Source organism: Propithecus coquereli, unplaced genomic scaffold (genome assembly GCF_000956105.1).
Source record: "Propithecus coquereli isolate 6110/MARCELLA unplaced genomic scaffold, Pcoq_1.0 Scaffold104, whole genome shotgun sequence".
NCBI lineage: Eukaryota > Metazoa > Chordata > Mammalia > Primates > Indriidae > Propithecus > Propithecus coquereli.
In genome coordinates this window covers 749,651-762,408 of record NW_012134303.1, presented here as the reverse complement: position 1 = coordinate 762,408, position 12,758 = coordinate 749,651, and the positions used below count along the sequence as shown (strand labels likewise).

At 42.3% G+C, this 12,758-nt stretch overlaps 1 protein-coding gene across 1 annotated transcript; it reads left to right on the top strand.

Moving 5' to 3' along the window:
• The first annotated feature begins 2,840 nt into the window (after positions 1–2,840).
• On the top strand, positions 2,841–5,928 carry TCEAL5 (transcription elongation factor A (SII)-like 5). Its single transcript, XM_012644923.1, has 3 exons — positions 2,841–3,035; positions 4,329–4,396; positions 5,054–5,928. Exon 3 carries the CDS (start codon positions 5,081–5,083, stop codon positions 5,681–5,683), a length of 603 nt encoding a protein of 200 aa, XP_012500377.1. The 5' UTR covers positions 2,841–3,035; positions 4,329–4,396; positions 5,054–5,080; the 3' UTR covers positions 5,684–5,928.
• The last annotated feature ends 6,830 nt before the right edge of the window (positions 5,929–12,758 follow it).

The window sequence follows — 12,758 nt, the reverse complement described above, 5'->3', positions numbered from 1 at the left end:
TGTTATTATAAGGTACTTGCACTAGCAGTGAAGTGGTATAGTGTTATTTGAAAGTAGACTTAGATTAGTTGTAAATATATATTGCAAATTCTAGGGCGAACCACTAAAAAACGTGGTTCCTTTTACCCTTCCCCTGCTCCTGGACTAGCTAACTCACAAAACGGTGAGGGTACCCCTGTGACTGGGTCCCCCTGGAGTTTTTAACTCTGAGTTGCTCACACTGAGCCTCTAGCAATTCCTCAATTATAGTTCAGGTTTTCCTACTCCCAACACTGGTTCCCACAAAGGTTTCTGCTCATGTTTTCTTGCTCTGGTAAATATGATTCTCTATATCTACCTGTCTGTCTTTTCAGCTTGGGGAGCAGCCCTGTGACCTCACTTCTCTATGGATCTAAGAAGAGTTGAGTTTTCAGTTTGCTCAGCTTTTTATTTATTAGGAGAGAGTTGCAATTTTCAAGTTTCTTATATATTGGGCCAGAAACCAGAAGTCACATAGAGTTTTAAAATCTCTTAAATTTCTCAAAGTAGAAAAGAAATTATTTTACAAAAATATGAACTAAGCTTATTTATAAATTCTCATGTTTTTCAATTTATATATTTTATAAATAAATACATTTAAACAAAAAAAATAAAATGGTTAATTTTATGTTATGAGAATTTTTCCTTAAAAAAGAAAATAAATATAGCTCTATTTGGAAAAAAATATATATAAAAATATATTATCTAGGCCCATGACCTTCATCATTTTTATATTATGTACCGCTTTGAACATTTAATGCGAGTAATGGACTCTATTCTCTGCAAATTACACACCCAATAAAAAAAACATATATCCTATTCCTCCCCAGGACACACACATGAGTACATGATTGTGAACATAATTCCAGGGGATTCATAGGTTAATAATGCCTGAACCCAAGGAATAGGTGAGCTCCCTTTAACAAGGCTCAGTTGTTATTTTTCTCTTCCGCTTCCCATCCCATTCCCAAGTAGCTTCTTCTTCTTTCTTTGTTTTCTCTACCTCATAGCTTCTGCTTCCTTGTGATGTCAATCTGCTTCTGTATTAGCATTTCTCAGGTTCCTAGGGTACAGATCTTCCTACAAAAGTGTACATACTCCACTACTTCCTAAACATACACAACCTTGCATACCATTTCAGGTGGTCCACAGACTTCATCAGTTGGGAACACTTGGTCTAAGCCAATATTGATCAGCATGTCAGAATTCCTTACCCACTAGCCTAAATATGGCTGAGAGAGCCATAGGGTGGTATGGACTGGCAGGCAGCAACTCTCCAGCAAGGTGAGGCTCATCCTGGGTTCCCTGGAGATGTAGTTTTAGGTGAGAGGCCCACCAGACTGCACCCCTTAGGCCAGCTGGGTGGCAGCAGACAGGGTCCAGGGAGGCTTCCACCCAAGCACTGTGGATAAGGGCAGAGAGTGGGCAGGTCTGGGGAGCCTCCCCCTAGCAATCACTTCTCCAGACCTAATGGAAATCCTCAGCTGCAGGGATATAGAAGGTATCCATTCTGGTTTTCAGTGGCAGGAATAGTGCTCCCTTCCCTGCTGGGGCTGAGTTATCCCTGTGGGAATTTGGGGGAGGGAGGAGGGAAGGAGCCAAAGGCATTTACTCAGGTCTTCACCTTGGTCACCTATCCAGGTATATTTTTGGATTGAGCAACAAAGTCGGGCACCTGAATGCAGGGGATGAGAGGCTCTGGGAAACGTGAAGGGGTAGGAGGGAAGCACCTTTCCCCCCTCCTTTGACAGGGCTGGGAAGATGGGATCATCTTTGCACGCCTCGCACCCCCAGCTGCCTCACTCTCACAGCTCTTCCTTTTGCCCAGAGCTAAGCCTCTGAATGAAAATAGCCAAGGGCAAAATTTTCAAAACTGATATTCTTGAATTTTCTGTCAACCATCAGACTCCAGCAAGTCTACTTGCACTCAGCAGTTGTTTGGGAACATTAAATAAATGTGTATGTGTTTTTTTTTAATTTCTTGGTATAATTTGATAATTTTTTTTAATTTCAGCATATTATGGGGGTACAGATGTTTAGGTTACATATGTTGACCTTGCCCCACCCCCCCAGCTTCAAGCGTGTCCATCCCCCGGATGCTTCGCATGGCACTCTTTGTGTATGCATATACCCGTGCCCTCCTCCCCCCTCCCCCCTTCCCCCTGCCCGACATCCAATAAATGCTATTCTTATATGTGCACTTCATGAGAGAACCAACCATTTATGAAAATTCTTTTAAAATGTATGCTTCGTATGTAGCCAATTGAATTCATTGTATGGCAAAAGTTAACATTATGAATTAAATTTGGCTTCTATTCTGAGTAGAAAATTTTGGAATCTTGTTGGGTTTTGTCTCTAGCCTAAACACTTTCTCCCAAATGAAATAGCTTTATTTAATTTTGTGCTTATTATAAGAATAACTTATGCTGAGGGGAGTAAATTAAATAAAGCCAAAAAATATTAAAAAGAAAATAAAACCCCTACTGCTTCCCTACTTGACGATATACCCTGTACCAATTATGGGAAGGTCTGGACCACAGGCAGAATGAACATCAGTGGCTGAGTGGAGAAGTAGACTGAAGGAGTACGTGCCTTGGGATAAAAGGAGAAAAAGAAAAAAAAATTCCTCAGAGATGTGCCAGTCGCCAGCAGTCCTAGGAGAAGATGCAGCCCTTACCTGATAACCACAGAAGAATAAATACATACCACAGGGGGAAAAGGCAACATTTGACCTCTGGGATTATCGAAGACCAAAATGAGTGACAAGGCCCCTGAAGTGTTGGTGGGGGGTGGGGGCGGAACTAGTGAAGGGAATAAAGTGAGCTGGTTCCTGACGCACTTTCTGCCGGTGGGAGGGGAACTAGGGACCCGAGCCCACTGGTGACGTTTTTCTCACGTGATCAGGAGCCGATGTGTGCAGAAGTCCCTCTCCTCCAGGTACCAGCTCCCTAATTTCGTGGAGGAAGACAGAATTCAGACTGAGGGACAGAGGGGGCAACAGTCCTATAGCCCTGCAGGTCGGTACAAGCCAGGGACCCCTGAGGTGGGGATGGTAACGGACAGAGGCAACAGAGGATCAGGTTGCTTTCTGGATACCACCCCCTTCCACCTCCATTCATTTTGGTGCAGAAAATTGTGTGTGTTGGGGGAGACATGTGGGTACCATCTCTTATTTCCCTGGAGAAGTGTGGGCTTCTGGCAGAAGAATATGTGAGAAGGAGTCATTTTCCCGGGATGGCTACGAATCCATCGCCGCCTGTGGACCCCCCGGGTCGGGGTGGCAAAGGGTAAAGACCAGAGCGGTTCCAGGACTGGATTCTCTCTTCTCCTTTCCCGATGTCCACCTGTTCGGTGCGAGAAATGGAGGGCTTGGCAGGGGGGAGCTCGAGAGGGGTCAAGGGTTGACAATGGGACCAGTTGGGATCTCCTAGGAGGCAGGCGATTGGGCGACATCTGATGGAGGAGAAGGGCCGGGGGAGGGGACGGCGAGGAAACCGCCGCGAGGAACCCGCCTGATCCCAGCTGGGCGGCTGGAGGCAGGCGTAGTAGGTGACCCCGGGATGCGGAGGACAGACCCTGCAACCGGTCCCGGCCTGAGTTCCCCGTATCTCTTCTCCATTCTCCGTCCATTTTGGAGCCGGAAATGGTGGGTGGAGGGGGTCGGGGGAGGAGGTGCTACAGAAGGGAAGGGCAGAGGTTTGGTCTGGGGACCAGCTGCCTATCGAGGAGGAGTGGCTTCTGAGCTAGGGAGGGTTGAGAGGAGGCGGCACGGACCAAACATTTTACTGAGTTTGTAAATAATTTTTCTCTTACATTGCAGGAAAATGTGGGCTTTCTGTGTATGTGGGGAGAGAGGGGGTAGCAGGAGTGCTCTGGACATTTCTGCCGTGCCCCATGTGTGTCATCACCATTTTCAGAAAAGCGGTAGGCTTTGCGCTATTCCCTATCCAGATGTGAGGGGTTTGGAATGCAGAGAACTGAGTACAGCTGGATCTGCTTTCTGAACATCCCTGTCCTGAACCCCACTCATTTTAGTGCCAGAAAAAGTGAGAGAGAAATTTGAGAGGGGGATTCAGAAACATAGAAACACTTTGGCAATAATCTTTGTCTCCCATTGCCCAGTAGCAGAAAAAAATGGAGGCTCCTAGGAAGGAACTGTAGAAGGGGGAATCAGAGAAGACAAGGGAAAGGGCGAGGGGTGGTAAGAGTTGGGAAAGTTTTGACAGAATCAGAAAACGACCAGTGTCCCTGTTGCCAGTCATTCACTGTCACAATCCCTCATTCATCATCTGTCTCCTGTCTCTCTGCAGGTCTTCAGGTCTGTGGTTGTGGGCACCAACCCAGACAAGAAAAGGAAAGACCTGCAGTATCAGTGCAGGTCAGTGGAAGGAGGCAACTGCTCCAGGACCCCTGGGATAGAAGTGGCTTAAGCCAGAGCAGAAGTTTGGGAGGCCACTGCCTGGCACCCCTCTTCCAATCTTCCCTTTTGCAGTTTCGAGATACATGACCACTGTCAAAACCCTAAGGGAATATGGTGCTGTATGGCTGATGAGGATAGAGGGGAAAATAAGAAAGTGAGAAAAGGGAGGTGTGGCATCTGTGATGCCCCTTGAGGATATAAGAGTAGACCTGAAATCTGAGAACTGCCCATTGTTCTACTCTGTCTGAAGTTTTATAAGTGTTACAACTGCAGGTCAGCGAAAAAAGGAGAAAACTGCCCAAGATTCTTGCAGGTCAATGTAAGTTAAGACTACCCACTTAAAACTGGTCTGGGCATAGCCAAGGTCAGAGCAAAGTTTGGGGACCAATGTGCTCCCCACACATTTCTCAGCATACCCCCTTAATTGTAGGGATAAGCACCTGTGGAAGTTTCTGCAAGGTTGGCTCATGTGAACATGTGTGAAGTGGGAAGGAAATGAAGGAACGTTAAGGTAGGAGTGCACCTAGAAGGTGGGATAGGGTCAGGAAAATCTTGAGAAAGGCAAGTTCAATCCCCTAAGCCCTCAGTGTCCTGTGTCTCCTCTTTGTTTCCTAGCACAGGCAAAGAAGGGAAAATCTCAACATGGAAAAGCTCTACAAGGAAAATGAAGGAAAGCCAGAAAACGAAGGAAATCTAGAAAATGAGGGAAAGCCAGAAGATGAAGGAAGTACAGAAGATGAAGGAAATGGAGACGAGAAAAATACCAAAGTGGAGAAGAAGCCAGAATACAAGGCAAAGCTAGAGGATGAGGGACAGCCAGATGACAAGGAACAACGGGAAGATGAGGGAAAGCAAGCAAAGCAGGGAAAGTCCGAAGGTGAGGGCAAGCCAGAATCCCAGGCAAAGCCAGAGAGCCAGCCGCAGACCGCGGAAAAGCGCCCAGCTGAGGATTATGTGCCCCGGAAAGCAAAGAGAAAAACGGACAGGGGGACGACGGACGATTCCCCCAGGAACTCTCAGGAGGACTTACAGGAAAAGCATTTGAGCAGTGAGGAGATGATGAGAGAATGTGGAGATGTGTCAAGAGCCCAGGAGGAGCTAAGGAAAAAGCAGAAAATGAGTGGTTTTCATTGGATGCAGAGAGATGTACAGGATCCATTCTCCCCAAGGGGCCAACGGGGCGTCAGGGGAGTGAGGGGCGGAGGTAGGGGCCAGAAGGACTTAGAAGATGCTCCATATGTTTAATGTCTTTGGCCTTTAATTCCGATTTCTCTGATGGGAATATTGCCAGTCCTGCTTTCCCTGGCAGGCATTTGCCGGGTATGTGCTTTAACCTTATGCTGATACTTTCCTTTAGGTGTCACTCTTGTTACCAGCAGACTTTTGACCCACCTACGGCGCTCTTTTAGTAGAGGATTTTCACCCATGTGCATGGAAGAGATGTTCATGGTACATTGTAAAATAATAATAAAAAAAACAATTTTCAGAACTACATATACAGTATCAGCCCATTTTTGAAAGAAAAATATATATATGGTTACATAATACATCCATGCACAGGGAAAACTATGCAACTGAGTAAACCAAAGAGAAATAACAGCTTTCTCTGTGTGATGGGACCGGAGATTTATTTTTTTCTTATTTGTACTTTTTCCCCTAAAAACCACCAGTTACTTTTGTGGTAAAGGAAATAATAAAAGATAAACAAAATAGGAAAACAATACATACTAGGCAATCAAAACAACTATTCATTGAGCCTACGAAGGCAGTGGAGACACTTAAAATTCTTGTTAGAATGCAAAATGATAAATAGAACTCAGATTACCCCTGGGACTTAGAGTTGGAGGAATCAACCTGGCAGTTACTAAAGATTCACTGCTGTAAGAGACGGCCTTGCCATCTGTGAAACGGGGATAAAACTTAACCTCCTAGGACGGTGGAGTAGATCAGATGTGACACCAAGTGTGTGAACTGTCCTGGGCTGCTCCTGCCCTCTCCCCTGCACTAGCAGTACTGGGTCAGACAGTTGGGGGAGGGCTGAGGAAGGTATCACCTGTGCCCAGGAATGGGTACAGGAAGCTGAGAGGTGGGCACCACCCTTCCCTGGGTAATGCCATATCTGCTGGGCATTGTGTCCCCTCTCCTCCTAAGGCCCCCACTGCTGCTAGTGGGCTGGAGTCCTCAAGGTAACAAAGCCTCTTTGATTTTCCTGAAGTCCCTGGTGAGTTGAAGCCCCACTATGTTCCTTTCTGAACTGTCGAGAATGTCCTTCTTCTCACTTTATAGTTATGTTAATATTGGCATGAAATGTGGAAAAATGCTTTGTAAAATCTTAACTAATATATTTCTCAGGCATTATAATTGCCCCACTAGACTTGCCCTTTTCAAATAAAAGAATTTATCTCATTTAACTCATTTTGGTACCCCACAGCGCATAATAGAAGCTTAAAAAAATAAATACATTAATTACTGAGTCAGAAGGCCTTGGTTCTTGGCCCAGTTATGCCCCTGACTGAATACGTAGCCTTGAGCCTGTAATTTTGTTCTTTAGCAACTAAAACTTGCCACTTCAAAAGGAACACAGCAGATGGATTATACCACAATTCATTGCTAAACGATTTTAACATTGGGTAGTGTTTTTCAAAGTTTGCTATCTACTAGCAGACCACCTGCATCAAAATCGCCTAGCTGTCTTGTTGAAAATGCAGAAACCTGAATCCCACCTCAGACTCAATGCATCAGAATCTCTTCTGATTTGTCTGTATAACGTGTGTGTCTTTTGCTTTTAGCTTATTTTAATTTTTATCAAATGGATACATGCACAAAATCTTAAAAATCCTATAGTGCAAAAGAGTTTATTATTAAAACCTGTAGTCTGCCTTGTCATTCCATATTCCTACTCCCCAGAGGCAATTACCATAAACATTTTCAGTTTGTTATGGTATTTACCTCCATACATCTGAATAATCTGTATATACTGCTATTTCTTTTTTTAAGTTTTATTAAAATGTAATTCACATACCATAATATTCACTCTTTTAAAGTACACAATTCATTGGTTTATAGCATATTAGCAGAGTTCTGAAATCATCACCACTATCTAGTTCCAGGATATTTTCATCACCCTAAAAATAAATCTCATACCCATTAGTACATAATGGTGTGCCCATTCCCTCATGCCCCTAGCACCTGGAAAGCACTGATCACCTTTCTGTCTCTATGGATTTGTCTATACTGGACATTTCATATAAATAGAATCATACAATATGTGGTCTCTTGTGTCTGGCTTCATTCACTTTCCATAATGTTTTAAAGGTTCATCCATGTTGTAATGTATATCATTACTAAACATTTGTGTACGAGTTTTTGTGTGTAAATATATTTTCAGTTCTCTTGGGTATATACCTAGGAGTGGAATTGATAAATCATGTGATAATTCTATATTTAACTTTTCGAGGAACTGCCAAACAGTTTTCAAAAGCAACTGTGGCATTTGACAATCCCACTAGCAGTGTAGGCGTTTTCCAATTTCTCCATCTCCTTGCCAATGCTTGTTATTATCTCTATTTTTGATTAAAGCCATCTTGGTGGATATGAAGTGGCACCTTATTGTGGTTTCGATTTGCATTTCCCTAACAGCTAATGATGTTTATCATCTTTTCATGTGCTTATTGGCCATTTATATATCTTCCTTTGATAAATGTGTATTCAAATCTTTTGCCCATTTTTAAATTGGATTGTCTTTTTCTTGTTGAGTTGTAGTAGTTCTTGTTTGTTCTGAACAGAAGTCCCTTAACAGATATCTGATTTGCAACTGCTACTTCTTGATGTGTCAATTTTCATCATTATCTACTGACTTTTTGATATGATAATGGATGAATTCTCTCTTACATTTATAATCTCCACTATCTATCGCCTACCCGCCAATACAGATTTACCACATGCTATGTGTATTTTAACAAGCATCCCAGTGATTCTGTTGCTTAACTCTGAGAAACACACCATTTACATGTTTGTCAGGAGAGGCTAAGCTTATGCTAGAGTAGCTAACAACCTCAAAACCTCAGTGGCTTATCACAAAAAAGGTTTATTTCTCAAACTTCATGAAGGTTGAGGGATGGAGAAGTTCTGCTCCTCATAGTCTCTCAGGGATACAGACTAGCTGTGATGCTACTGCAGCAGAGGAAGAGAGTGTGCAGAGATCTCGTATTCACTGGTCTAGAAGTGACAGAAATCATCGCTGTTCACAGCCTACATCTTCATATTTCTAGCTCCTTTAATTTTGACAAGCAACTCTGAGAGAGGTATTATTATGCCCTCTATATAGGTGACTGAACTGAGGCTCAAAGAGGGTAAATGATTTATTCAAGATCACGTGCTAATAAGAGGAATGGCACAGATTGAAACCCAGGTTGATCTGGCTCTAATGCAATAATCCTTAACCAGTTTGCTTTCCTAAATCTAAGGATTTAAATTTTATCTTCACTTTATTGTCCAAACAGTCCTTTAAGATGTCAGAAAAGTGGTAATGTTTCCTCAGATGACAAATCTAAAGAGCAAGGCCCACAATGGCATTGCTTCCTCTATCATCGATGCCTTAATAAGGTATTTTCACACCAATTCACAGCTTGACTGCGTTGGCCCTCAAATCACGAGCTGTCTCTGCAGTGAATGTGGGTGTTTAGGCAGGTGGTGGCACCTCTTTCTCTTGAGTTGTAGGACTGCATGCTCCTACAACTCCTGCAAGCTCCCTTTGCCTGGGGTCTCAAACTTTTGGGCCTGGGCTGACTTGAACAACAGATACACTGTACCAGGCACCAAAATAGGCCCAGACACAATCAAATCCCTTCTGGGAGTCTGAGAAAAGTGTGTTGTGGTTATTTTCCTAACTGCATTCCTGCCCCACTTGTTCCAGTGGCTGTTTCAGCAGACTCTGAGAGAAGAATTCAACTCTGTTACCTTAACCCCAAATTATCTGGTTAAACCCAGATTGCAGCTGATTCCAACAAGGAAAAATGCCTTAAATTTTTATGCTATGGAGTTTATTTCCATCCCTACAAAAGTCTCCTACATATTCCAAAAGGAAAGAGAACAGGAAAAAATGCAAAGCTTTATGACTGATAATGAAGGGAGTCTTGTTATTGGAGACTATTGAACCTATCACTCATCCATTTGAGCCAATAGACAGTGGCCAGTGTTGCTGAGGACATCCATATAATAGAAGATATCTCCTTTACTTTTCCCTCACTCCCCTGCCAAACCTAAGAAATTCTTTTAGAATAAGGAGAGAAATATTCCCGAGAATATTTCCTGTCCAGTACAAGCCACTAAAGAGTCTGTGCTGCTTGTGGGAACCAAAAGGAACTGTAAATTGAACATAATGTTTAAGTTGTAAAACAAACAAGACAATTTCCAGCTTCTGCTCCAAATGGAGAGCTGAAAAGAATGGCACTTGCACATTTATGACAGGAAAAAAAGTTGGACAAAATGCAATATAACATATTTTCTTAAAACCATCAGAGAATTCAGCTCACAGGGCAAACAATTATCCCAAAATCTAGAGAGAGACACTTGGAAGGAGAAATAGTACCCCAACATTTGCTTACCTGAAATAGATACCACCAAACGCCATGTAGACCAGTAAGAAAATTGAGCTAGAAATTGTCAATGGATTTCTAAAGACTGAGTGAGGGCTAGCATGAGAATATGTGAAGTCCCTGAGGGCCACAGACATAAAGAGGCTTGCGTCCTCTTTCAGGCTTTACTCCAGAAACCTCAGTAGGTGCTCCTAGAGAAGATCAGTGGGAATCTGAAAAAGCTTGCCCCATAGTGCCAGCTAAGAGAGAGAAATAGTTGTCACTGCTGACATTTTAACTAGACCCATTTTCCGTAGTAAATAAAAATCTTAATCTGCAGGAAGAAGGACAACAAAACCCATACCCTGAAGTTACTGGTGGAAATCCCCTGGAACTGGGGAAATGAAACAGAAAAATAAAAGCTCTATGAGGAGAAGAGGGCAGCCAGGTGTGCTAGGCTCAGCATTATTTCTGGAGGAGAGACATGAACACATGTGAAGTCTACACCACTAAGACTCAGGCTTTCAGTGCCTACCTACGATGAAGACCTGGTAAAAATATCAGAGAATGCCCTTTCTGCTCCCCAATGCTATGCTAAGAAATAACGTATAAAAATACAGTGGAGGACAACAACAAGAGACAGATTCTTTTTGGGGGACAGCACAAAGGGAAAATGCAAAGCCAAGTGGAAAGACATAGAGACAAATGGGAAGAAACCCCATCAAACTCAGCCCAACTTCTGACTAGATTTAAGTAAACCTCCACACTAAAACTTAGCAGAAAGAAAGACATGGATATATCCAAGCATAATGTCTATTTACATCAGTAATTACTACCTATACACATCCAGCTTTCAAGTAAAAATTATGAAAAATACAAAAATACAAGAAATCAAAACAGACAAAGCAATCATCAGAAGTAGAATCAGACATGACACAGATCTTGGAACTATGAGACAGAGAATTTTAAATAACTATGATCAATGTTCCTCTTCTGGCATTGGCAACATGAGGAGCTCTGTGGATACACTTCCCTGTGAAATTAGTGTAGTTATTTTTTAAAGAATACAACTATTTAAAGTTTTTGTAAATGGTCCAAAGAGAAAATAAAGAAACATTCCTTCAAGAATATCTACTAAAACTTAGTAAGAAAAATGAAAATCTGTGGCATTTGAACCAAGATTCTTTCCTTTTCTTCTTCCCAGCTTAGCGTGATAACACTCCAGAATGGTGCAGCCAAGAACACAGGTCTCTCTCTCCCTTAAGCTCACACTTGGAGAGTTGCAGTATCATTCCTGGAGAGACAGAAATTCTTGTCCTGTCTTGAGCCATCTGTTGCAAAGGCTAAGTTCTTGGTGAGTGCAGCTCAGAGGTGGGGACTTCCTTCTCCCCAGACTCTACTCATTAGAAGACGGCTTTATCTCCAGTACAGAATGCTGAAAACACTGGGGATCCAATTGTCTGGGAGAGGTAAGTTGGGAAGGCATGAAGGTAGTGCCCACACCCAGTGAAGTGCCCAGTTCCTAAAGTAGAAGTGTCATTCAAAGAGAATTGTGCCACTGTCCCTGTCCCCAGCTCCAGAGCCTTAGGTCAGAGATTTTGCCCAGGGGGAGAGGCAGGCTTTAAAATAGAGAGCTCCAAATCTCTTTCCAAAGGAACTGACTTTATTTGACACACAATGTGGAGAAGTTGAGGGCTAAGGTGCTATAAAGAATGGAGGTCGTGGTGAAAAGCAATTAAGAGAAGGTCAGTAGATTCATTAGAGATGTAAGCTAAATATTAGACCACCTAGTTTACTAGGAAAAAAACAAGGAAAGACACAGCTAAGTAGAGTCCTCCTGGGATCAAAACAAATCTCAAACATTGACCTCAAAAGCTCTTTCTGCACAGGAGTCCAAATTCAATTCCATGAATCTGTGGAGTATTCTCTGCTCCAATGCATTGTCAAAAGCAATAGAGCGATCAACTAGCAATTAGTGGAGCTTAACAGCCAGATGTGTTCTAGGAAAGAGATGGTGAAAGACAGGATTTCAAAAACCCAGATTGACTGTGAACATACCCAAGGCTGTGCCCTATGAAGAGCAATGTAAGAAACTGTACACAGCAGGGAGTAGGGGAAAATAGACATCACTAAAATAATCCAGTCAGAAACTAAACAAACAAGAATATAATAATAATAAGTCCCAGAGGGAGAAGACCAGTGCCTAGAGTTCCTAGAATATATTATCTAAAATGTCTTGTTTCAAATAAAATTATGAGATATGCAGAGAAACAGAAAAATATGACCCATATATGGGGAAATAAGCAGACAACATAAACTGTCTATGAAAGTGATCAGGTGTTGAATTTAACAAAGTCATCAAAATAGTCAATATAAATATGTTCAAAGAATTTTTAAAAATGCTGTGACTAAAGGAGCAAAGGTAAGCATGATGACAATGTCACAGCAAACAGAAAATTAATAAAGAGGTAGATGTGATAAAAAGAACCAAATGAAAATCTGGAAAGTACAAAGATTGAAATGATAAATTCAGTAGGGGAGTGCAACAGTGAATTTAAGCTATCAGGAGAAACAAATAGTGAACTTTGAGATTGAGAGAGTTTATGTAATCTGAAGAAGGGAGAGAGAAGAATGAAGAAAAATGAAGAGTCTTAGGAAATGTGGGACACCATTATTTGCACCAACATGTACATCCTGGTAATACCAAAAGGAGAGGAGAAAGAGAAAAGAGCAGAAAAAAATTC